This window comes from Mytilus galloprovincialis, chromosome 9 (genome assembly GCF_965363235.1).
Source record: "Mytilus galloprovincialis chromosome 9, xbMytGall1.hap1.1, whole genome shotgun sequence".
Lineage (NCBI taxonomy): Eukaryota > Metazoa > Mollusca > Bivalvia > Mytilida > Mytilidae > Mytilus > Mytilus galloprovincialis.
In genome coordinates, this window is record NC_134846.1 from 29,855,681 (window position 1) to 29,883,011 (window position 27,331).

Below are 27,331 nucleotides of genomic sequence, written 5' to 3' on the forward strand. Positions count from 1 at the left end.
TAAAAAAAAAATTACGAACTCTTCAATCAAAAGTAGCCGTAAATGGTATTTTTCAATGTATATTTTGGATTTTGTTGCATAACTAATGACTACAAATTGAACATTTAATAAAAAACATAAAAATAAATGATAATTCTATTTATTAGATATCAGAGAATAGATGATGTTTACATAGTGATTAACAGTGCTTCTGAAATAAATTACCGTTTGTATGTGTTTCTTTACAGAATGAGTTAGATTTTGGCCTAGGACCACAATTCCATGATCCAACTCCAGGAGACGGACAATTTCGTTTTCAAGGTATGACTTTAGCAAGACTACTATGAGCTTGAGGTGTAGGACACTTTTAATCTCAGTTCAATTGTTAAGAAACAGATAAAATTAGAAGCGCTCAATCATATTACATCAGGACTAAAGAAAAACTACAAACAAGGATAAGAACAAGAGGTGTACACCTGGTTCTAGAAACCCATCTAAAAGCACGGGATGTGTGACACGTCCGTACAGACATCAGATATGTGTCTGATAAGCAGTTGTACATGTACATATAGAACAAGCAGGACACACATTGTATATATCTCTGTTTTTTTTGTATATTTATTTGTTCGGTCTAAATATTTGTGTTCATAAACAAATATACAAAAATGTATTTATAATTCATTAATATGTTTCAGGGTGTGACATACCAGTAAGTATAAATGTGTTAATGTTGTTTCGTTTTTTGTGATGTGTGTAATTTTTTATGCTGATTTTTTGTTTAACTACAGCTTTTTCTATTTTAGTGCTTTTCAGAATGTATTTTGCCTTTTTGTTTACTTACAGGTACAAACAAGATTTTTTTTTCACAACCCACAAAAATAGCCAAGATAAGACACTAGTTTAAACTATGTATATATCATATATTTATATCATATAGTCTCAAAACTGTAAAACTTTATGACTTATATTTTCTCACGCTTAAATGACTAGTCGAAAGGTCAGTACTCATCAGATAATAGAAACTTTAAAACTGTAAAATTTACACAAAATTTATCATTAGAAGTCTTTTTATAATGAAGCCTTATGCAACAGGCTTTTTTACTGTTATCTTGTCTCAAATAATACTATGACAAAAGGTGAGATTTTGACAAAGGATTTGAATGAATAAGTGAAGACTAAAAAAAGAGTACTATTGATTTAAAATTTATTGCAGAATTTTATTATTTTAAAAAGAGACGCAATCGTATAGCCCTAACATGCTTTATGTAATAATTTTCTACTAGCGCTTAGCTTATATTTATATGTATTTTATTTTTGTTGATTTGCTTGAAGCTTAATTTTTGCATAGCAAGAGCTTTTTGAATTAGCTGCTCCTAATTCTCAGTAGATATACATGACTTCCTGTGCTCCTGGTGTAAATGTCATGAAGTGTGTGTTCACTGTTCGCTGCTTTAAAAAAACAAAGAAGAGATGAAAAAAACACCTGCAAAATGCTGGAATGTTAACACTACATGAACAATTTGAAGAAAACAAATCTATGGATTTCACTGAAAAGCAAACATTTTATACATGCTGTAAGCAAAAACTAATTTAAATATACACATATTTCTTGTCTTCAATAGACAACTATTTCTTTCGGTTAGACTCTTTTGAATTGAAATAAAACAAAAACTTTCTTTAATCATTACAAATCCTTGGTTTAATCAACTATAACAGTTGCTATTGAAATGCATTTAGATTTTGATATGAAAACACATTGTATAAGAGAGATAATTTGTATTATAATTTCAATTAGGTAGAATAATTTCCCTTTGTTCACAATATTTCTGTATTGAAAAATATTTTGAACACAAGTGGATATGAACTCTTCATTACAATAATAATTTGCTTTTAATTTTTGGCAATTTGATATTTTTTATTTTTTTTTTATCGATTTTGATATCTAGATTTTTTTTTAAATTAAAAAAAAAATTACGAACTCTTCAATCAAAAGTAGCCGTAAATGGTATTTTTCAATGTATATTTTGGATTTTGTTGCATAACTAATGACTACAAATTGAACATTTAATAAAAAACATAAAAATAAATGATAATTCTATTTATTAGATATCAGAGAATAGATGATGTTTACATAGTGATTAACAGTGCTTCTGAAATAAATTACCGTTTGTATGTGTTTCTTTACAGAATGAGTTAGATTTTGGCCTAGGACCAGAATTCCATGATCCAACTCCAGGAGACGGACAATTTCGTTTTCAAGGTATGACTTTAGCAAGACTACTATGAGCTTGAGGTGTAGGACACTTTTAATCTCAGTTCAATTGTTAAGAAACAGATAAAATTAGAAGCGCTCAATCATATTACATCAGGACTAAAGAAAAACTACAAACAAGGATAAGAACAAGAGGTGTACACCTGGTTCTAGAAACCCATCTAAAAGCACGGGATGTGTGACACGTCCGTACAGACATCAGATATGTGTCTGATAAGCAGTTGTACATGTACATATAGAACAAGCAGGACACACATTGTATATATCTCTGTTTTTTTGTATATTTATTTGTTCGGTCTAAATATTTGTGTTCATAAACAAATATACAAAAATGTATTTATAATTCATTAATATGTTTCAGGGTGTGACATACCAGTAAGTATAAATGTGTTAATGTTGTTTCGTTTTTTGTGATGTGTGTATCTTTTTTTGCTGATTTTTTGTTTAACTATACTTTTTTCTATTTTAGTGCTTTTCAGAATGTATTTTGCCTTTTTGTTAACTTACAGGTACAAACAAGATTTTTTTTTTCACAACCCACAAAAATAGCCAAGATAAGACACTAGTTTAAACTATGTATATATCATATATTTATATCATATAGTCTCAAAACTGTAAAACTTTATGACTTATATTTTCTCACGCTTAAATGACTAGTCGAAAGGTCAGTACTCATCAGATAATAGAAACTTTAAAACTGTAAAATTAACACAAAATTTATCATTAGAAGTTTTTTTATAATGAAGCCTTATGCAACAGGCTTTTTTACTGTTATCTTGTCTCAAATAATACTATGACAAAAGGTGAGATTTTGACAAAGGATTTGAATGAATAAGTGAAGACTAAAAAAAAGAGTACTATTGATTTAAAATTTATTGCAGAATTTTATTATTTTAAAAAGAGACGCAATCGTATAGCCCTAACATGCTTTATGTAATACTTTTCTACTAGCGCTTAGCTTATATTTATATGTATTTTATTTTTGTTGATTTGCTTGAAGCTTAATTTTTACATAGCAAGAGCTTTTTGAATTAGCTGCTCCTAATTCTCAGTAGATATACATGACTTCCTGTGCTCCTGGTGTAAATGTCATGAAGTGTGTGTTCACTGTTCGCTGCTTTAAAAAAACAAAGAAGAGATGAAAAAAACACCTGCAAAATGCTGGAAATGTTAACACTACATGAACAATTTGAAGAAAACAAATCTATGGATTTCACTGAAAAGCAAACATTTTATACATGCTGTAAGCAAAAACTGATTTAAATATACACATATTTCTTGTCTTCAATAGACAACTATTTCTTTCGGTTAGACTCTTTTGAATTGAAATAAAACAAAAACTTTCTTTAATCATTACAAATCCTTGGTTTAATCAACTATAACAGTTGCTATTGAAATGCATTTAGATTTTGATATGAAAACACATTGTATAAGAGAGATAATTTGTATTATAATTTCAATTAGCTAGAATAATTTCCCTTTGTTCACAATATTTCTCTATTGAAAAATATTTTGAACACAAGTGGATATGTTACTCTTCATCACAATAATAATTTGCTTTTAATTTTTGACAATTTAATATTTTTTAATTTTTTTTATCGATTTTGATATCTAGATTTTTTTTAAAATTAAAAAAAAAATTACGAACTCTTCAATCAAAAGTAGCCGTAAATGGTATTTTTCAATGTATATTTTGGATTTTGTTGCATAACTAATGACTACAAATTGAACATTTAATAAAAAACATAAAAATAAATGATAATTCTATTTATTAGATATCAGAGAATAGATGATGTTTACATAGTGATTAACAGTGCTTCTGAAATAAATTACCGTTTGTATGTGTTTCTTTACAGAATGAGTTAGATTTTGGCCTAGGACCAGAATTCCATGATCCAACTCCAGGAGACGGACAATTTCGTTTTCAAGGTATGACTTTAGCAAGACTACTATGAGCTTGAGGTGTAGGACACTTTTAATCTCAGTTCAATTGTTAAGAAACAGATAAAATTAGAAGCGCTCAATCATATTACATCAGGACTAAAGAAAAACTACAAACAAGGATAAGAACAAGAGGTGTACACCTGGTTCTAGAAACCCATCTAAAAGCACGGGATGTGTGACACGTCCGTACAGACATCAGATATGTGTCTGATAAGCAGTTGTACATGTACATATAGAACAAGCAGGACACACATTGTATATATCTCTGTTTTTTTGTATATTTATTTGTTCGGTCTAAATATTTGTGTTCATAAACAAATATACAAAAATGTATTTATAATTCATTAATATGTTTCAGGGTGTGACATACCAGTAAGTATAAATGTGTTAATGTTGTTTCGTTTTTTGTGATGTGTGTAATTTTTTATGCTGATTTTTTGTTTAACTACAGCTTTTTCTATTTTAGTGCTTTTCAGAATGTATTTTGCCTTTTTGTTTACTTACAGGTACAAACAAGATTTTTTGTTCACAACCCACAAAAATAGCCAAGATAAGACACTAGTTTAAACTATGTATATGTCATATATTTATATCATATAGTCTCAAAACTGTAAAACTTTATGACTTATATTTTCTCACGCTTAAATGACTGGTCGAAAGGTCAGTACTCATCAGATAATAGAAACTGTAAAACTGTAAAATTTACACAAAATTTATCATTAGAAGTCTTTTTATAATGAAGCCTTATGCAACAGGCTTTTTTACTGTTATCTTGTCTCAAATAATACTATGACAAAAGGTGAGATTTTGACAAAGGATTTGAATGAATAAGTGAAGACTAAAAAAAAGAGTACTATTGATTTAAAATTTATTGCAGAATTTTATTATTTTAAAAAGAGACGCAATCGTATAGCCCTAACATGCTTTATGTAATACTTTTCTACTAGCGCTTAGCTTATATTTATATGTATTTTATTTTTGTTGATTTGCTTGAAGCTTAATTTTTGCATAGCAAGAGCTTTTTGAATTAGCTGCTCCTAATTCTCAGTAGATATACATGACTTCCTGTGCTCCTGGTGTAAATGTCATGAAGTGTGTGTTCACTGTTCGCTGCTTTAAAAAAACAAAGAAGAGATGAAAAAAACACCTGCAAAATGCTGGAAATGTTAACACTACATGAACAATTTGAAGAAAACAAATCTATGGATTTCACTGAAAACCAAACATTTTATACATGCTGTAAGCAAAAACTAATTTAAATATACACATATTTCTTGTCTTCAATAGACAACTATTTCTTTCGGTTAGACTCTTTTGAATTGAAATAAAACAAAAACTTTCTTTAATCATTACAAATCCTTGGTTTAATCAACTATAACAGTTGCTATTGAAATGCATTTAGATTTTGATATGAAAACACATTGTATAAGAGAGATAATTTGTATTATAATTTCAATTAGCTAGAATAATTTCCCTTTGTTCACAATATTTCTCTATTGAAAAATATTTTGAACACAAGTGGATATGTTACTCTTCATCACAATAATAATTTGCTTTTAATTTTTGACAATTTGATATTTTTTAATTTTTTTTATCGATTTTGATATCTAGATTTTTTTTTAAATTAAAAAAAAAATTACGAACTCTTCAATCAAAAGTAGCCGTAAATGGTATTTTTCAATGTATATTTTGGATTTTGTTGCATAACTAATGACTACAAATTGAACATTTAATAAAAAACATAAAAATAAATGATAATTCTATTTATTAGATATCAGAGAATAGATGATGTTTACATAGTGATTAACAGTGCTTCTGAAATAAATTACCGTTTGTATGTGTTTCTTTACAGAATGAGTTAGATTTTGGCCTAGGACCAGAATTCCATGATCCAACTCCAGGAGACGGACAATTTCGTTTTCAAGGTATGACTTTAGCAAGACTACTATGAGCTTGAGGTGTAGGACACTTTTAATCTCAGTTCAATTGTTAAGAAACAGATAAAATTAAAATGTCAATTGTTCTTGAACAATTGAGAGGGTTTCCTTTTTTAATGTAAAATACATGTTCCAATAGACGTAGAATGCATTGAAAAGCTTTAAAACACACTGAAAATCCTTTAAATAAGGTAAAAAACACAAAATTCGCTATATGGGACATGACCTTGACCTTTTGACCTTTGTCAAGGTCATTAGTCCCCAATGTCATTGCTGAAGACTCCATGGGTCTAGACCTTTTGTTATATAGTAAAAGCTGATTTTGTCTTTTCAGAAACCTTAAACAGGGGTTATGCCCCTTATAAAAAGGTCAAATCTCTTTGGTCAAAATGTAATAAAGTTGCGCCGTAATGACCCAAACATTTTCCACTATTTAAAACTTCTGTAAGTATAATGGTTTCTGAGATTATCCCATAACAAGGTGTTAGGTCAAAGGTCAAGGTCAACATACAAATTTGACCTTGAGGTATTTTTCAAAGATACATGAATTGATGATGATTGATGAAGATCCTAGGTGTCTACGACTTACGGTTTCTGATTTTTGGTGGCCATCCGACACCGGTTAATTTTCATAGGGGGATAACCCTACCAATGAGTCGTTGAATCTTTTCGATCTAAATGTAACGAAGAACCGGGGTCTGGTCCTGAACAAATTTCACCCTTCGTTTTTTTTCTACCTATTACGGTTACGGTGTTGGAACGATAACAAGGTTTTTGGGTTTCGGAGGGATTACTCCGAACCGACAAAATATTTCGACTCACAGGGTGAGTTCCGGATAGGTATTCATGACACCGATACAAAGTGTGAACATGAAAGCGACATGGTTTACGGTTACGGAGGTTTATTTTGTAAAAGTTTGGCGGAACAAAAAGAATAATAATCAGAAGAAATACAGTAAGGTCTTTCCTTATAGAAAAAGGAAAGACCTTAATTAGAAGCGCTCAATCATATTACATCAGGACTAAAGAAAAACTACAAACAAGGATAAGAACAAGAGGTGTACACCTGGTTCTAGAAACCCATCTAAAAGCACGGGATGTGTGACACGTCCGTACAGACATCAGATATGTGTCTGATAAGCACTTGAACATGTACATATAGAACAAGCAGGACACACATTGTATATATGTGTCTCTGTTTTTTGGTATATTTACTAGTTCGGTCTAAATATTTGTTTTAAACAAATATACAAAAATGTATTTAATTGCAATACTCATAGAAGAAGACCCTATATCAATACTGAACGAATAACAATGAGATGAAGAACAACGATCAAGAGTTGTTGACGTAATTTTAAACTATGTTGAAGTCCTTCCTTTAATCACAAAGTAATAAAAAATTAATCTAGAATTGTCTCTCTTTATCTGTTGTTTTACAGTAATTCACAAATACCAAAATTAACATGATGCAGACTTTCTGTATATTATACTCATTTGTGTAGAGGTTCCATCCTCTGTTTTTCATTTATAACTTTTACAACTAATACAAAAACAATCCTTTGAATTAAGCATACATTTTATTACACCAACTTGTATGTATTTACTATACCAAACTAGATATACCAAACATACTCAATGTTGACTGACCAGTATACCAAATACAAATTGAACTATACTTCAAACTATATAAATCTAAATAATAACTCAACAAATATATATATTGCATTTGCCGTACGGACGAACTATTGTGGCATTACTTTGGCTACAGAGTATTCTATAATATTTTGTTGAGGCGCCAGGATGACTACCGGTTACCTAACAAAATGGCTATCAGCTGACCTATGTTGACATAGTGTCATAAAACCCCTGGTAGTTAAACACGGTTACACCACCACCTACCATGGGGAGTGACCGGGGAAAACACTCGTATTACCAATGCTCCAGTTATTAGTGCCCCACCTGTTGGCAGGTGTAGGCCTCTCCTCTATAAGATGAGATGGAGGAGGTCCCAGAGTTACCCATCTGTAGACCCCACCGTTACCACTAACCACATTTTCCAAACCTGCAAATTGTAGAACTTGTCAGGCCCAGAGCAAGGGCCGAGTGAAATAATCCCCCAATCACTACCAGGCTCCCTGGACCTCCCCCCATTCAAAATTGACTCTTCGTCTAAGGATAGTAGAAGATAATCAATTTCTTTAAAATGTCTTGTTTTCTTTCCAGTTGTTAAAATTGTTACTTACTTAAAACTAGAGTTAATTCTGGATGCTTAAATCACAATAGTCCATATGTTAATAACGTGCTTAATGACGGAAATGTCCAAATGATAGAAACGCAAGTTTATTCCTAATAATCCTGTCTAGGTTCAATACTATGAAGGTCCGGCTTGAATACTGATAACCATAATATTGCAATCAAATACATCAAACCAGTGCCTGAAAATATAAAACAAAAACAGCAGCAACTATTCTCATAGGGAGGAGGGACGGGTTTTGAGAGTTTAACTAATTTTCGTAACACCTGCTTTCTTGTCGACAGCAAATTAACAAGTGCCCGATACGGGATTTCCAAAATTCTATTCAAGCTGATTTGGGAATTCCAAAATTCTGATTCATGCTGCGAGCGCCGCTATGGCCATGCCAAATATGGCATTGAGCTACAGGCTGCAACACCCACGCACCCACACGAATATTTGATTGAATTAAACCAGATTATTGAAAATATTAATTTTTTATAATCTCAATTAATTGCAATACTCATAGAAGAAGACCCTATATCAATACTGAACGAATAACAATGAGATGAAGAACAACGATGAAGAGTTGTTGACGTAATTTTAAACTATGTGGAAGTCCTTCCTTTAATCACAAAGTGATTAAAATTTAATCTAGAGTTGTCTCTCTTTATCTGTTGTTTTACAGTAATTCACAAATACCAAAATTAACATGATACAGACTTTCTGTATATTATACTCATTTGTGTAGAGGTTCCATCCTCTGTTTTTCATTTATAACTTTTACAACTAATACAAAAACAATCCTTTGAATTTAACATACATTTTATTACACCAACTTGTATTTACATTTTCATGACTAGAATATACATTTTTACTTTGTGGCATTACTTTGGCTACAGAGTATTCTATAATATTTTGTTGAGGCGCCAGGGTGACTACCGATTACCTAACACAGTGGCTATCAGCTGACCTATGTTGACATAGTGTCATAAAACCCCTGGTAGTTAAACACGGTTACACCACCACCTACCATGGGGAGTGACCGGGGAAAACACTCGTATTACCAATGCTTCAGTTATTAGTGCCCCACCTGTTGGCAGGTGTAGGCCTCCCCTCTATAAGATGAGGTAGAGGAGGTCCCAGAGTTACCCATCTGCAGACCCCACCGTAACCACTTACCACATTTTCCAAACCTGCAAATTGTAGAACTTGTCAGGCCGAGAGCAAGGGCCGAGTGAAATAATCCCCCAATCACTACCAGTCTCCCTGGACCGCAACATAAGAGCCCCAGTCAGCTACCAAATCTGACTGGGGTTCTCACCTTCACAAAATTTTCATTATCGAATCATTGGAAAAGTACAATTTGTTGTGCGTAGGAAAGACTCAACCCCCCCCCCCCTTGTATATTATTTAAGAAAACCTGATTTCCAGTTTGTGACAAATGAGTTCCATCTGTTCTGTATAAAGACCCTTCACTTGCCCTAATGTTCTCATGTAATATAGCTTTTCCCCCGTTTTCTATTACAAAGTTTTTGACCACTGAATTCACTTTTTTTCTCTTCTGTTCGATTATTGCACCCGCATTCAAGGGGGCAAAATGCCAGTATCTGCGCTGTAGCATTGAAGACCATATTATAATAACATTCTTAAACAAAGCCTTGTAACGTAGGATAGAACATTTTACATTTTCCATTAAACCCTTCCCTGTCAATTCTAAGTCTGTCAAATCATTAGCTCCACAGTGAATAATAATAAAATGAGGAGAAGGTAAAAAATTTCTTTTTGCGTCCAGTAGGGAGTCCATATCTTTAATCTGTAAACCAGGTTGCCCAATCCAGTATGTTGTTACACCTTTTGACCCCAGTCCCAGGTTATTCCTACGATATTTCTTCGCCTCTACGTTGGCCCAATGAACAAGGGAACTTCCAACAATCCATAAAATCTTGGGACCTGTGAAAACCTGTAGCTTGTTAGCCTTTTGAAACTAGAAAAATTGTAACCTAATATAGCGAGAATAAGCATGCGATTTCCATATGCCTAATCTCATAATTACCACCTCTGAGACCCCCTGCCTGGCTAGTTCCGTGGATCCCCCAATTCTAAAACTATGTGACCTAAAATTACCTTTACTAATATGAAGAAAATGTAAAGCTTTTTCCAGTATACTACTGAATTGGTATCTAGTTAAAGGCATACCAGTATAATGGATAAACAAATATGTATTGTTACAGGTAGGTCGTACCTTTAAATATTCGTTAATGAGTCGTATCGGACAGTAGTTTTTCCCGTTCTCAGGTATCAACAAAGTAACAGACTTTCCCTTTTGGTCAGTTTTTGACCACCTTACTCTTAGCTCCAGGACTTTTCTCCTAACCTAAATATCTGAAATTGTTAAGTTGGAGCCATTTATAACAGACTTGGATTTTGAAGTAGTGAATAAATATTATTTTTGAAAATTTAGTATCAAATAACAATGAATTAGTCAATCAACCATATTTTTATTTAGATTGTGTATGTTTGAATGCCGCGTAATTTCATCAAGTCATTTGTCTTTTGCCGTCTATCTCCTTCAATATAAAAAAGAAGATGTGGTATGATTGCCAATGAGACAACTATCCACAAAAAAATGCATGTTCCATCACCTCTTTTTTCTGGGGGCGTTGTCCTCTTTGAAATATTTTGTAGTCAAACTGAGAATTTGTATGTAAAAAAAAAATATGCATAAAAGCACATTGACGAATATTTAAATTTTATACACTACTGTTGAAGAAGATATGGACATGGCTATAGTTATCCGAGGCCTCAGGTCTTTTAAGATAAATAAGGTTTTCCTCATTTAATTTTTGAAGGTAACAATCGCAAAAGTATGCAGGATTCGTTTGTGCCAATAAACTGTGTGCATATTGATTAAATTATCTATTTTAGAGTGTCTTATTTTTAAATGGTTACTCAAGAAAAAAAACATGTTTTGCTATCCAAGAAGTTTATCCCCTTAAGATTAGAAATGGACTTCATATGTGTATGTGTCTATGTCAATGTTGAAGTGAGTCAGTATTTACCTTGTTCTGATATCTACCATGAAATATTTGTAACTGGACCTTAAATCACCAACATGTAACTGGACCTTAAATCACCAACAATCAATCTATTAACCCTGATATTTACAAAAAATAATGTCTCAGCGTAGATCGTGTCTTACTATTGCAAATTTAATTTAAAACTTAAAATATTCATATTGAAGATCTGATCAAACCAAAAAGGACAAAGAGTAAAACCAAGAAATCAGAGTTGCTACCAATACAAAATTAGAAAATTTAACAAAAAACACATAATTCGTCTTTTCCCCTAAATAAATGAAACTTATACAAAATCAAATATATTTTATTGTCAATTAAAGACGCCCATTACAGGCAGAATAATCACAAGTTAAATTTGGTACAAATGATTACAAAATGATTACAATTATTTGAATACAATTAAATCAATGAATACAATTAAATCAATGATTACAACGAAGAGAAAAGAAAGACACACTAACGTATATTTATAAAATGTATCATGTTTCAACTTTGACAACTACAGTGATCCTAAAAAAATTTGGAAACTGAATTTAAATATTCTGGTTTTTATATACACAATACTTATTACTACAAAATTCAGATCAATTACACATTTGATTAGCATTACTTTCACTGTTCATCAGTTTTGTTCCTTTATAATGTTAAATGCAAGCGGGTGCATTATATTTGTTCCATTTGGACACACTCCCTTATATAGATTTTGTGTTTCTTGTTTTTTCAAGGCAACCTTCTGCATTTATTGGCCATAACATATGTTATTAAAGTGACATGAAAGAGTCACAAGTGTCCCCACAATTAAAGTAAATGTAGAATATCACTTCTTTTATCTTATGAATCATATCTTTTCTGAAGCTGTAACTTTCACCAAACACGATATCAACTGAAAATCAGATAGTTTCACCCTCATTTTGTCCCTACAATTGCATATAATACCATTAATTCGAAAAGGCAAAAGCAAACCTTCAATAATTCCGGGACCCTTGTCTGATATGTATATGAAATTAGAATATATTAATAGGAGATAAAACAAGTGTAATCTATCGGATGTTAGATGTGTACTCATTGATATTTTAGTCTCAGATACATATTGTTTTCATGAGTTGTTATTGGCTTTGAAGCAGTAAATGTGAGTCCTCTCAGATATGTATTTGTGTGACTTTAAAAGTTTGAACAAATTTTGATGAAAAAGGTATGGTAATAATAACAATCTCCAAAACAAATTCAAAACGGGGAAGTCTATAAAAACTGACATTAAGATTTACGAGGCTCATTGATGTACCGAAGGCTTCCATTCAAAGGTTAAGATAATAATTCACTTTAACGTATAAGATGCTTGATATTAGATACTTGCAATATGCTTAAGTTACGTCGTGAAAGTAAGTTTTTCCAATGTTTTGAAGCTGAATTACTTCTTTTCTGTTTGAACACAGAACTGTTGTTGTTTCTGCAAGTGCTGTTATTTTTTTTATAGTCAGCTATATTCCAAATAATTAAGGCTTTCGAAAATTTGGGTTTTTAAATCTGAACACATATGCAGACAATGATCTCCTGATTCCAAATTATGAGCCTTTTGCTTTTGATGAGTTATCATTTAATGTGCAATGTTTTTAAACGAGAAAACCAGCGGCCTATCTTTTTTTAATGAAGTTGTCGTAAATCAGCGAAATATGAGGACTGAATTTTTCGGATTAGTATACGTATACATTGTACAAAGAAAGATCCAATGTTGAACATTTTATATTCGTGTTATTTTTCTTCTCAACTAAGATGCTCAAACTTGTGGCGTGGGATAATTAATTAGGTAGCAAAATATCACTCTATTTAATCGAATTTGAGACGATTTTCTTTTTATTATATCTATTGCCCAAATTTTTGGCAGCAGAATTTTTTGTCTTGTTTTTTGACTGACCTGAAATATCAAAACTTGACTGATTCTTCAACAACAGAAAGTTATCAGAGTTGATTCTATCGGGCTTATTTAACTTGTAAAACTAAGAATTGCAAGAAATGCAAGCAAAACCCTATGGTACAGACATCTAAATCCTCAAAGGTTGATTACTAATTTTTAGTGATCATAACATTCTAAAAATCCTATTCATAAACATTTCCAGAAATTTATCAATGAAATATTTGCTCAAATATTCAAGTTACAAAATGATGTTATGCTTTTCAAGAAAATCACATTACTTGTACCAGGTGCAGTAATCAAATATCTGTTCTAAATATAACAATGATGTCATTGTTAAAGTAATCTGTAAAATTAGAGTTATCTTTCCTTGTCTATATATAATTTTGTTCGAGTCAACTACAACCAATGTATTTACGATGCAATGTTTATTTTTACTTTCCATTGAAATATTGAAGCAATATTCACCCTTTAGTGCTTACAGGCATTTTGATTGAATATGCTTTCATTGCAGTTGTACCAATACATAATGTCCAGCAACAACCCTTATATGATTTTCCAGCCGTTCCACGAATGATGCCTCCGGGCATGTACTACTGGCCCTTCAACAACAGGTATCGTTTGAGCTTTATTACTATCATCGATTTTCAGTTAAGATATATATTACTGTTGTGAGTTAAGATATATATTACTGTTGTTTTCGTGACTCAATATCATCTGCACATAATTAACAGTCTAATTGCCGAGTGGTCTGGAGCGATGGACACAGCGCGGGTAGTGTTGATTGGATGTCCGAATGTCATGAGTTCAAATCCCGACGAGGGAAGCACAAAAATTTAACCTAAGTAAATTTTCAGACTTAACATTGTAACAGTTGTATTATTATATTAAAGGTAGTTATGTATATAATATATATGAGCAACAAAAGTTTCTTATCTACATGATCCCATCTCACCTAGGATAGATGCACGATTGATGAAGCTAGTTTGTTAAAAGAAATATGCCGTTTATTTTTTTTATCGCATTGTAAATATTTTTAAACATTCTAATATTTACTTTATAAATAGTTAGTAAAAGTTACATTGTTAGGCAACTTATAATTTCATTTCTGTAATTGAATTATTCTTTGTACTGTTTAATCCACACTCAAATATATGTGTTGCATTTTATAGGCACCGATATATATATATATATATATATATATATATATATATATAACTCGTCTAAACATCAACCCAACAATGTTAGATCTGTAAATTTGCTTTCGCAAATTTTTTGTTCTTCCCTCGACGGGATTCGAACCCATGCTACTGTGATATCGTGACACCAAATCGCCTGCACTGCAGCCGTCCCGCTAGACCACACGACCACCTGGGCTCTACAAAAATAAAGTTTTCGGTGGTCGTGTGTTACCTTTCCTCGTCAGTTTTAATCTAGCGTCGTACTACAGTACATGATATATAAGGCATGGAGATGTTATTGTTACAGATCAGCTCAAAGAAAGGTAACACACGGCCAGCGAAAGCTCTATTTTTGTAGAGCCCAGGTGGTGGTGTGGTCTAACGGAACGACTACAGTGCAGGCGATTTGGTGTCACGATATCACAGTAGCATGGGTTCGAATCCCGGCGAGGGAAGAGCCAAAAATTTGCGAAAGCAAATTTGCAGATCTAACATTGTTGGGTTGATGTTTAGACAAGTTGTATATACATTATGTACACAGCCATGTATATGTTAAGATCCATTTTGTTACATCTAGTGATCAATTTTATTTGGCAATCGCCAATGGCAGTCAGCAGGGTTAAAGAACATCAGTTGTTCGACCTGTTAGTCAAATGTGTTTTGTTTAAATATACTTTTTCCCTGTTTTGGTCTTTTGGAAAATGTTGTTTGTGCAGTATTTAGACCCTTCTACAACGAAATTTGTTTTACATGCACACGTATAAAAATTGCGGTTTCTATCCAACGCAATCATAGGTTTGAACGTAGTTTTCAATTTAGACTTGTTTATAGTTTATCGTTTGGGCTTGTATCATATTTTCCCTCCAGTTTATATGATCCGTTCATCCTATATTGACTCTTAAAATTCAAGAGTCAATCTTAAATTGAGGGTAAATTATCTGGCCTTCCAAATACCGTTTCGATCCCTAACATCACTGAAGAGACATATATTGTCGAAATCTAGATCTGGTGTACAAAAAAATATTGACACCTTGTGTTTGTGGCATAACATCTTGTTTACAAGTTCATTGTTTTCTGTTTAGTATTAAATTTATATTAAGATCCATTTTGTTACATCTCGTGATCAATTTTATTTGGCAATCGCCAATGGCAGTCAGCAGGGTTAAAGAACATCAGTTGTTCGACCTGTTAGTCAAATATATTAAGAAATTAAGATCCTCTACTATCAAAATTATCAAAACGGAACATCACATTTCAAATTTAGAAACCTACATAAATCAAGGAATTATTCCGAAAGGACTAATTTTAAAAGCCTCCCCACTTACAACAGGAGAAAAGTCGAACAGATTTTTTCACAGATGGAACAACATTTTATACAACAGTTCTTTTCGTCTGATGGATCTTTTACGCCAAGAAGCAATTCATCAAGTAAATTATTTATTTAAACTACGTGATAATTTGCACTGCCGATCCCGTGAACATTTGTCTGATCCTGAACTTGACGAAATTCAAGTACGTCTTGGTGATATCAACCATATTGAATCACATAAGCTCCACGTCAAACAGATCAACAAAGGAGTAGGTCCGGTAAGGACCGATTTTGGCCTCAAAGTTCAGATTTATCTGACAAAAGATTTTGACCACTTTTTAAACACTTAAGAGTCTATTTCATTTGAATCGATTAGTTTATGTGAAAGATTTGGACAATAAAAACGATCCGATTCAAGCTCAAATATGAAAAATCAACCAAATGTGCCGAAAAATGTCACTTTTCGGATGTTTTTTGTCAAAAATGAAAGTGGCCGCATCCGTGTTCATCCTCAACCTTTATATATGTTATGTATTATCATAAAATACAACTTCCATTTCAATATTAAGGATGAACACGAATGCGGCCACTTTCGTTTTACACGAAAACCGTCTAAAATTTAACTAAAATGCTAGAATTGTGAAGAATTCAGTAATTTAGCATGACTTTAAGGTGCCAGTACCCGATATATGTTCATTATATTGTCAAAAATAGCCCATATTTATCTAGCAGAAGCACTCTACTGTTCAATAAATAACTAAAAGTTTACTTTTTATCAATTTTGTAAAACTGCTATATTTTGAGGCCAAAAAGGGCTCTTACTGGACCTACTCCTTTAAACGTGATGGTGTGCAAATTAGACCCTCTACAAAATCTAAGAAAAAGCCTCGAAATCGTAGATTTAAAAGAAAAATTCGAGTTCCGATGAATCCCAACAACACGGTTGTCAATTTATCCTCAGTCTCTTTATCTGAGGACGAAACTAAAGTCTTGTCCAAGGGTTTGAATTTTTGCCCTACTCCCAATAACATAGATAATATGAAACTGGGAGATGACCTTGATAACTTTGCTAGAACCCTCAGAATCAAAGAATATTTTGGTAACAAGGATAAAGAGGTGGATAATGAGGAAGACACAGACACGTCTGATTCGGAGGAAGAAATCATAATTCCGCATTTTAAAAAGAAGAGTTCATGGATTCCAAAACCTAGTAAATCTGCTACACTGGAAGATGTTATCGACAAAATCAAATCGGATGTTGTTCATCTAGCTAGCAACAAGTACTCGTCATTTGATAAAACCAACAGACAAGGGCAGTGCCGTTGTGATAATGGACAAAGCTAACTACATCGCGGAAGCAGTGCGTCAGCTCTCTGATGAGAGATTTTATAAGAATGCTAGACTATGACCCTACTTCCGAGTTTAGCTCCAAAATTATCACTGCGTTACAAACCATGTACAATGACGGTCACATAAATGAGGATACAATTGGTTATTTAAAGCCAGAGAATGCCAAGCCTGGTCGATTGTACCTTCTTCCTAAAATACACAAGGTTAACAACCATGGTAGACCCATTGTATCCGCAAACGGCCATCCGACTGAAAAAATCTCGGAATTCGTCGATTTTCATTTAAGATCTCATGTAGAAAATCTTCCTTCCCACATTCAAGACACTACAGAATATCTTCGTAAAATGGAATCCATGAACCCTCTTCCTCCGGAAACCCTCCTTGTCACTTTAGATGTCACCTCATTGTATACCAACATACCTCATGATGACGGCATACAATCTTGTTGGGAAATATGGGACTCGCGCAACATTTTAGAACCACCTACTGAATGTTTTGTCCAGCTGCTTACTCTGGTCCTGAAATGCAACAATTTCACCTTTAATGGTGATCATTACCTTTAAATTAACAGGACAGCGATGGGGACGAAAATGGCACCGTCTTACGCCAATATTTTCATGGGCAAATTAGAAAAACAAATTATTGCAGCATCTTTATCCAAACCTTTGTCTTGGTTCCGTTTCATTGATGATGTTGACATGAAATGGATTGAATCTCAACAAAAACTGGATGATTTCATCAGACATGCAAACAACGGTCACCATTCAATTAAATTTACGTATGAAATTTCCGACTCTAAGATATCTTTCTTAGACACAACCACATCTATAAAGGACGGTGTCATATCGACAGACCTCTACTGTAAACCCACAGATAAACATCAATACCTTTCTCTCCAAAGCTGTCACCCCAAACACTGTACAAAAAGTATCCCGTACAGTCAAGCTCTCAGAGTCAAGCGGATTTGCTCCTCTGAGGAGGCTGTCACGAAACGGTTACAGGAACTTCGCGGATTTTTGACAAAACGAGGTTATAAGAAATTGGACATAGATAAGGGGTTTGCGCGCGCTAACAATAACAGCCGCAATGACCGCTTACAGTACAAACGGAAGAAGCGCAGCAAACTAGTCCCGTTTGTTCTTACATACAATCCAGCCTTTAATAACCTTTCACGTTTGATCCGTGCCAATTGGCAAACTATTGCCAAACACCCTAAATTATCCAAGATCTTTCCCAATCCTCCTGTCTTAGCTTTTCGGAGACCAGCAAGTCTGAAAGACTTATTTGTTAGAGCTGACGTCTCCTCAAATAAAAGCTGTTCAATTGCAGGATGGTGCAAGTCATGTGGTAACAGACGTTGCCTGACTTGTCAACAAATACTGAATACTCAAACATTCACTTGCCACTCGACTGGGTCTGTGTACACTATATATTGCAATGTAACTTGCAAAACCCAGAATGTTGTATACCTCCTTCAGTGTCGATGTGGCATGCAGTATGTTGGCGAGACAGAGCAGCCATTTAACCAACGCATGAATGGTCATCGAAGTGACTACACTTGCAAGCCCGACCTACCCGTAAGTCGTCATTTGAGATCACCTGGACACACACAAGCTGATCTCAAAAACCTTACCATCACAATCATAGACCACAACGAGGGTTGGTCGAAGGTCGACAGAGTCGCTCGGGAAAGATTTTGGATAAGAAAGTTACGGACAGTTTCCCCAGAGGGCATAAATGAAAAAACATAGAACGAGTCCTCCATTTTCCTGTGACCACCTGTTTCAAACAACGCCGGATTTAGTACTGGCTTTACAGTTCGAAATTATTTAAAAAAATAACAGTTTAAATTACAGGTTTCCATTGATTCGGGATAATGTATAAGTACGTTGCCACGTTCAATTATTTTACCTCATTATATAAAACTTATTTTTTCAATCATTATTAGACTGCTATTCGTTTAGGAGGCTTAAATATGTAGTTTCTGTTGTAATTGCCTTACCGTTGTCTAATTTATACCATCCTGGGATCGGTTAGGACATTTTTGATCTTTTTGTTTGAGGACTGCCCTCAATGCAGTTATAACATCTCAACTGTCACAACCTTTGGAAATCTAGAGTTGTGCCAGTTCACAACGAAAATAACTATTTTCATTTGGCATATCTTTGTAATCTTTTGCGCCGTGTTTTGAAATTTTAAAATTGTATCAGCGTCTGTGGTGTTCGCTTAAATTGTATAAATTCAAGATTTAGAAAAAGTATCTCAGTTTGAATATATTGACATGATTCATTTGACATCGTGCTATTATTGAAGAAGGATATCTGTTATCCGAAATATCTAATATTTGTATATTTTATAGTTATTTAATGGTGATGTTGTACCCTTTTTGACGTGTTATATATTATATTTTCAAGTTGTAATGTACAGAATCATATTACATGATCCATCGCCCTATAAGATTGATCGTTGACTATTTATTCAGTCATTATATATATATATATATATATATACAACTCGTCTAAACATCAACCCTATACAAGTCTTAAAAAACCATAAATATGTTACATTTTTACTCAAATTCTGGGTAGTTCAAGCTACAAATTATTCTTTTTATCATGCATCCGATTTCACCTTGAGAGATGCACACGCCTGATGAAGCTATAACTTAATAAAATTCAAGCCCAAACGAAATAATTTTATAACAAGTCTAAATTGAAAACAACGTTCAAACCTATGGTTGCGTTGGATTTTTATACGTGTGCATGTAAATAAAATTGTTGTAGAGGGTATAGTTACAGCAAAAACAACCTTTTTCCAAAAAGATCAAAAGAGTACTAAAGTATCTTGACTACCAGGTCGAACAAATGATTTTCTTAAACCCTTTCTTCTGCTTTTAACGATTGCCAAATAAATTGATCACAAAGATGTTTACAAAATGGATTTATATATTAATTTAATACCAAACTGAAAAAAATAAACTTGGGGCGAAGTTCGTAAACCACAAACATAAGGTGCTTAATTTTTGTGTAACACCTTATCCGGATTTTGACAATTTATGTCTCTTCATTGATTTTAGAGATCGAAAAAGTATTTGGAAAGCCATATAATCTACCTCAATCTACCTAGGATAGTCTCTTGATTTCTAAAGAGTCGAAATAGGATTAACGGATTATATAAATTGGAGGGAAAATATAATACAAGCCCAAACGAAATAAATATAAACAAGTCTAAATTGAAAACAACGTTCAAACCTGTGATTGTGATTTTTATACGTGTGCATGAAAAACAGATTTGGTTGTAGAGGGGTCTAAATACAGTAAAAACAACATTTTCCAAAAATACCAAAAGAGTGAAAAAGTATATTTTAAAAAAACGTATTTGACAAACAGCTGTTGTTCTTAAACCCTGTTGACTGCCATTAACGATTGCCAAATTAATTGATCACAAAGATGTTACAAAATGTATATATGTTAGCGGACATAAGTGAAATTAGGCATTAAGCTTAAATCCTAAGGCAATAAGCTAATAAATAATACATGTATTATTAGAAATGTAATTAACAAACGACTTTAAATCAAGAATAAATCACCATATGTGATATGTTCCAGAGTTTACTTATTGCCTAAAATTTGGTTCGGCAATAGGATGAAGAATCATCATCAGATTTCAGGAAATAAGCCTAATGCCTGAAAATTTCAGGTAATAACTTAATGCCTAGGCGTTAGCTTATTGCCGAGGATTTAAGCTTAATGGCTTATTTCACTTATTGATGCTAACATATACATAGCTAGTACATTTTTTCAACTCAACGTTTTTGTTGCTATGAATTCGAGGTATTGTGCTCAATCTGGTCTACATCAAATCCCATTTTTAGTTGAGTACACAAAGAGAACATGCAATAAATTAGGTTGAATCCATATTTTCAATACAGATTGAATGGTATAATAAAATATATTTTTGTAATGACAATATGAAAAAAAATATTTATAATTTCCATTTTCAGATTTCCATTTGGGCATCCTATAGACTACAGGGCACCGATGATCAATTTTTAAGAAAAGGAGACATCAAGCCGCTGCATAATCTATCGAAGAATAATTAAAAAAAAAAGAGTGTATGAACATAATATGATTTAGTTAATTCTAATTTGAAACTATATATATGTTCAAACTCTTTTAGGTAATTTTGTAGTAGCAATAAACAAAAAATGAATGTCAATTGGACATGCTTTCATTCTATATATGCCCTTGAATTTTTACTAGATAACAGTTTTGTTCGCTTTGGAGATTCTGTATATCGTCAGGTTATCGGAATTCCAATGGGGACTAACTGTGCACCACTTATTGCGAACTTGTTTTTGTATTGCTATGAGTTACAATTTATGACAAAAATCAGCAAAGACCCATCGAAACAACATCTGATAAACAAATTTAATAATACTTTTAGATATTTGGATGATATTTGTGCTCTCAATAATGACGACTTCAGTATGTATTCTAAAGAAATTTATCCTGTTGAACTTACTTTAAATAAAGCTAATACTAACAATGACTACTGCCCTTTCCTCGATCTTAATATCTATATCACTAATGGAAAGCTTAATACTAAAATCTATGATAAAAGACAGATTTTTCATTTCCTATCGTTAATTACTAGTATCCATTTTTAGATGGTGACGTTCCCTTGTCACCATCTTACGATATTTATATAGCTCAACTTGTACTATTCGCTCGTGTATGTAACAATGTTTTAGATTTTAACGAGAGAAATTTATGTATTACTGAAAAATTATTACACCAGTGTTTTCGATATCACAAACTAGTAAAAACATTTACTAAATTTTATCACCGGTATAAGGACATCATTTGTAAATATAGCTCAACATGCAGACTTCTTATACGTTCAGGTATTTCACCTCCAATTTTTTATGGAAATATTCTTTATAAAGCACAAAATTGTCAGTATTCACCTCAGAAACTAACAAAACCTTTAAACAGACTTATTAAGAAGGGATATAGTTACGATACTGTTATCAGGTCATTAAAGATTGCAGTTTTTGGCGTTAATATTGATTCACTTATAGAGTCTTTGCATTGGAAATAAACACATTTATTAAAAAAAAACAGTTGTTTGCATGACACGGGTTATGTTCTTCTAATTTTTGTTATGATGGCATGATACTAAACCCCTAACGGGAAGGATTGTGCCTGATATGCATATGATGAAATCATAGTCTTTCAATCAGTTTAATAGAAGTCTGGAGCTGGCATGTCAGTTAACTGCTAGTAGTCTGTTGTTATCTGTGTATTACTGTCATTTTTTTTTTTTTTTTTTTGTTACATCTTTTGACACCAGACTCGGACTTCTCTTGAAATGAATTTTCAATGTGCGTATTGTTATGTGTTTACTTTTCTACATTGGCTAGAGGTATAGGGGGAGGGTTGAGATCTCATAAACATGTTTAACCCCGCCGCATTTTTTGCGCCTGTTCCAAGTCAGGAGCCTCTGGCCTTTGTTAGTCTTGTATTATTTTGATTTTAGTTTCTTGTGTACAATTTGGAAATTAGTATGGCGTTCATTATCACTAAACTAGTATATAGTTGTTTAGGGGCCAGCTGAAGGACGCTTCCGGGTGCGGGAATTTCTCGCTACATTAAAGACCTGTTGGTGACCTTCTGCTGTTGATTTTTCTATAGTCGGGTGGTTGTTTCTTTGCCATATTCCCCATTTCCATTCTCAATTTTATATGTGTATTTAAAATCAACCCTATTATTTGAAGACCTGTGACTGCAAGAACCTTGCCATCAACTCTAGTTGAGAGTCGCGTGTTTGACGCAAGAACTTTACGTCACACAGGAAGAGATATGATAATGTTGTCGTTCTAAGTATTTAAGAACAATTTTTAAGAATAGGAGATATCAAGCCGCTGCATAGTCTAGCGAAGAACCGAATAATTTTAAATAAATGTGTATGAACATAATATGATTTAGTTAATTCTAGTTTGAAACTTTATCTAAAACAATATTTTAAGTGAAAGGAACAGTCTTATTGCAAACTTTTCGGTATCATGCGATATGACCCCATAGAAGAGAACAAATCCAAAAAAGACAAAACTTCATTTCCAATAGCTGTCTAAATTGCATCCATACTATCTTCAGTCTTTATATGACATAAGCCTTCTTTTCTTTCTCGTGAAGACGTCGCGCAAGATACTGGTGACAATTTGAAGGTGATTCGAGAAAAATCGGCGAAAAGGCTAACTGTCCGTTTAGGACGCAACAATTTGCAGAATCGCTAAATAATTTTCGTTACCCAATCTAATGGCAACAAAATATCTGTTTTTCATGATATTTTTTTCACGAATAGGTTTCGATTTGAAGCGCTAAATTTTATGAAATAGGCAATTTTGCCGTGTAATGCGTAACATTGAACATTGAGATCTCCAAACATTTTTGAGAATGAAATATGGATTGAGTAGCCAAAGGTAGTTCTCATTTGGAAGGAATTAAGAACCATATGTAAAGTTTTGAATTACATAATTTTACTTACATATATGACGTCATACATGTAGAAAAATGACGTCATAGCAACTTTTTGATCCTGTAATGGTGACAAATAATCTAGACTCCAACTGCAAACTTTGAAGATCAAATTCATATACTGAAGGTAATTTTAAAAGGATATCGTTTATATTTATAATTTATAAATTACAAACATTTCTGTTTAAATTGGTACCAAACTTTTTGAGTTTACTTGTTTTAAAAAAAAACTATTGAAAAAATTTAAAATCAGAAAAAATGTCCCGTATCATCTGAAATCCAAACAAATATTCCATTTTGACGATTTCGGGATCTACGATGTATCGCGATTAAATCAGAAGAAAAATACTGATACAGATTTCAAAAATTACAACAAATACTGAACATGATAATATAAATACTGGCTGTTTTTATATTTTATCCTTTTCGCAAATAAAGAAAAGAAAAATCAGAAAAAATGTCCAATGAGACAAAAAACGTCGAAAAATAATGAAACGTCATATTTCACACCGCGCTGAAGTACGTCCATTATTCATAGTTCATTATTCATTATTCAATAATGAATAATGAAATAGTTCACTATTCACTATTCAATATTGAAAAATGAATAATGAATAATGAAATGGTTTATGTTTCATTATTCAAATTGAAGCGGTGAATAGTGAAAAAAATATAAAAAAAATTGACTGACACTATAGCTATATTTTGATTCGAAATGACCATAAGACGGTTTACGGAGGACCTAAATGCCACAATATGCATAAAAATGAGGAAATATAAAAAAGAAGATGTGGTATGATTGCCAATGAGACAAATATCAAGAAAGACCACAATGACACAGACATTAACAACTATAGCTCACCGTACAGACTTCAATAATGAGCAAAGCCCATACCGCATAGTAACTTAGCTATTAAAGGCCCCGATAAGACATTGTAAAAAAACTCAAACGAGAAAACTAACGGCCTTATTTATGTAAAATAATGAACGAAAAACAAATATGTAACACATAAACAAACGACAACCAATAAATTACAGACTCCTGACATGGAACAGGCACATACATAAATAATGTGACGGAGTTAAACATGTTAGCCAATTTTGAATAATGAAATGGATATTTTGAATAATGGAATGGACTGCTGTGACCCTTCAGCCCTAATTACAGATATATATTCTACCTCAATCGAAAGGTTATTAAGAGACGAACAAAATGTATATAGTAAATATGTTCCGCAACGCATTTAAGAGGAGTAACGAAGGACTTACATATCGAAATACGCCTGAACATTGAGAAATAGCCAATTTTGAATAATGAAATGGATATTTTGAATAATGGAATGGACTGCTGTGACCCTTCAGCCCTAATTACAGATATATATTCTACCTCAATCGAAAGGTTATTAAGAGACGAACAAAATGTATATAGTAAATATGTTCCGCAACGCATTTAAGAGGAGTAACGAAGGACTTACATATCGAAATACGCCTGAACATTGAGAAATAGCCAATTTTGAATAATGAAATGGATATTTTGAATAATGGAATGGAGTGCGGCTACCCTTTAGCCCCTAATTATAGATAAATCTTATACCTCCTTCGAAAGCTGATTACAAGAGGAACAAAATGTATATAGTCAATATGTTCCGCAACGAATATTAGAAGACCTAAATGCCAAAATACGCGTGAAAATTAAGAAATAGCCAATTTTGAATAATGAAATGGATATTTTGAATAATGGAATGGACTGCTGTGACCCTTCAGCCCTAATTACAGATATATATTCTACCTCAATCGAAAGGTTATTAAGAGACGAACAAAATGTATATAGTAAATATGTTCCGCAACGCATTTAAGAGGAGTAACGAAGGACTTACATATCGAAATACGCCTGAACATTGAGAAATAGCCAATTTTGAATAATGAAATGGATATTTTGAATAATGGAATGGAGTGCGGCTACCCTTTAGCCCCTAATTATAGATAAATCTTATACCTTCTTCGAAAGCTGATTACAAGAGGAACAAAATGTATATAGTCAATATGTTCCGCAACGAATATTAGAAGACCTAAATGCCAAAATACGCGTGAAAATTAAGAAATAGCCAATTTTGAATAATGAAATGGATATTTTGAATAATGGAATGGACTGCTGCGACCCTTTAGCCCCTAATTATAGATAAACCTTATACCTCATTCGAAAGCTGATTACAAGAGGAACAAAATGTATATAGTCAATATGTTCGGCAACGAATATAAGAAGACCTAAATGCCAAAATACGCGTGAAAATTAAGAAATAGCCAATTTTGAATAATGAAATGGATATTTTGAATAATGGAATGGACTGCGGCGACCCTTTAGTCCCTATTATAGATAAACCTTATACCTCATTCGAAAGCTGATTACAAGACGTACAAAATGTATATAGTCAATATGTTCCGCAACGAATATTAGAAGACCTAAATGCCGAAATACGCGTGAAAATAAAGAAATAGCCAATTTTGAAGAATAAAATGGATATTTTGAATAATGGAATGGATTGGCAGAACCCTTCAACCCCTAATTACAGATATATATTATACCTCAATCGAAAGCTTATTAAAAGAGGAACAAAAGGTATATAGTCAATTTGTTCCGCAACGCATATTAGAGGAGTACCGAAGTACTTAAAGATCGACTTACGCGTGAACATTGAGAAATAACCAATTTTGAATAATGAAATGGATATTTTGAATAATGGAATGGACTGGCAGGACCCTTCAGCCCCTAATTACAGATATATATTATACCTCAATCGAAAGCTTAATAAGAGAGGAACAAAAGGTATATAGTCAATATGTTCCGCAACGCATATTAGATGAGTAAGAGAGAAACAAAATGTGTATAGTCAATATGTCCCGCAACGGATATTACAGGAGTAATGAAGGATTTAAATATCGAAATACGCGTGAACATTGAGAAATAACTTATTTTGAATAATGGAATGGAATGTTGCAACCCATCAGCTCCTAATTAAGGAAAATAAATATACACCAAGTTAAAGCTTATGGATGGAGAAATAAACTCAGTATAATCGATATGTGCCGAAATGACCATTACAGAGGTTACAGAGGACATCAATGCCAAAATACGCGTGAAAATTAAGAAATAGTCTATTTTGAAAAATGAAATAGATATTTTGAATAATGGAATGGACTGCTATGACCCTTCAGCCCCCTAGTTACAGATATATATTATACCTTGATCGAAAGCTTATTATCAGAGTAACAAAAGGTATATAGTCAATATTTTTGGCAACGCATATTAGAGGAGTAACGACGAACTTACATGTCGAAATAATAGATGAATAAATTGAGAAAAAAAACAATTCAATATGTGCTGCAATGACCATTTAAGGGGTTACGGGGGACCTAAATGCCAAAATTCGTGTGAAAAATAAAAAACAGTCAATTTTAAATAATGAAATGAATATTTTGAATAATGGAATGGAATTCTCTGATCCTTCAGCCCTTTATTACAGATCTACCTTATACCTCATTCGGAAGCTTATAAAGAGAGGAACAAATGGTATATAGTCAATTTATTCCGCGGAGTAAC

General features: G+C 32.7%; 1 protein-coding gene across 1 annotated transcript in view; it reads left to right on the forward strand.

Annotated features, from left to right (window-relative positions):
- The window catches only part of LOC143044771 (uncharacterized), a 29,362-nt gene extending 7,950 nt beyond the window's left edge, over positions 1 to 21,412 (forward strand). The window contains exons 6-14 of the mRNA XM_076216934.1: positions 228 to 300; positions 675 to 688; positions 2,167 to 2,239; positions 2,613 to 2,626; positions 4,108 to 4,180; positions 4,554 to 4,567; positions 6,048 to 6,120; positions 13,869 to 13,968; positions 21,198 to 21,412. Coding sequence (XP_076073049.1) covers positions 228 to 300; positions 675 to 688; positions 2,167 to 2,239; positions 2,613 to 2,626; positions 4,108 to 4,180; positions 4,554 to 4,567; positions 6,048 to 6,120; positions 13,869 to 13,968; positions 21,198 to 21,249 — 486 coding nt within the window. The 3' untranslated portion in view covers positions 21,250 to 21,412. The remainder of the gene's footprint in view (positions 1 to 227; positions 301 to 674; positions 689 to 2,166; positions 2,240 to 2,612; positions 2,627 to 4,107; positions 4,181 to 4,553; positions 4,568 to 6,047; positions 6,121 to 13,868; positions 13,969 to 21,197) is intronic.
- Positions 21,413 to 27,331: the final 5,919 nt, after the last annotated feature.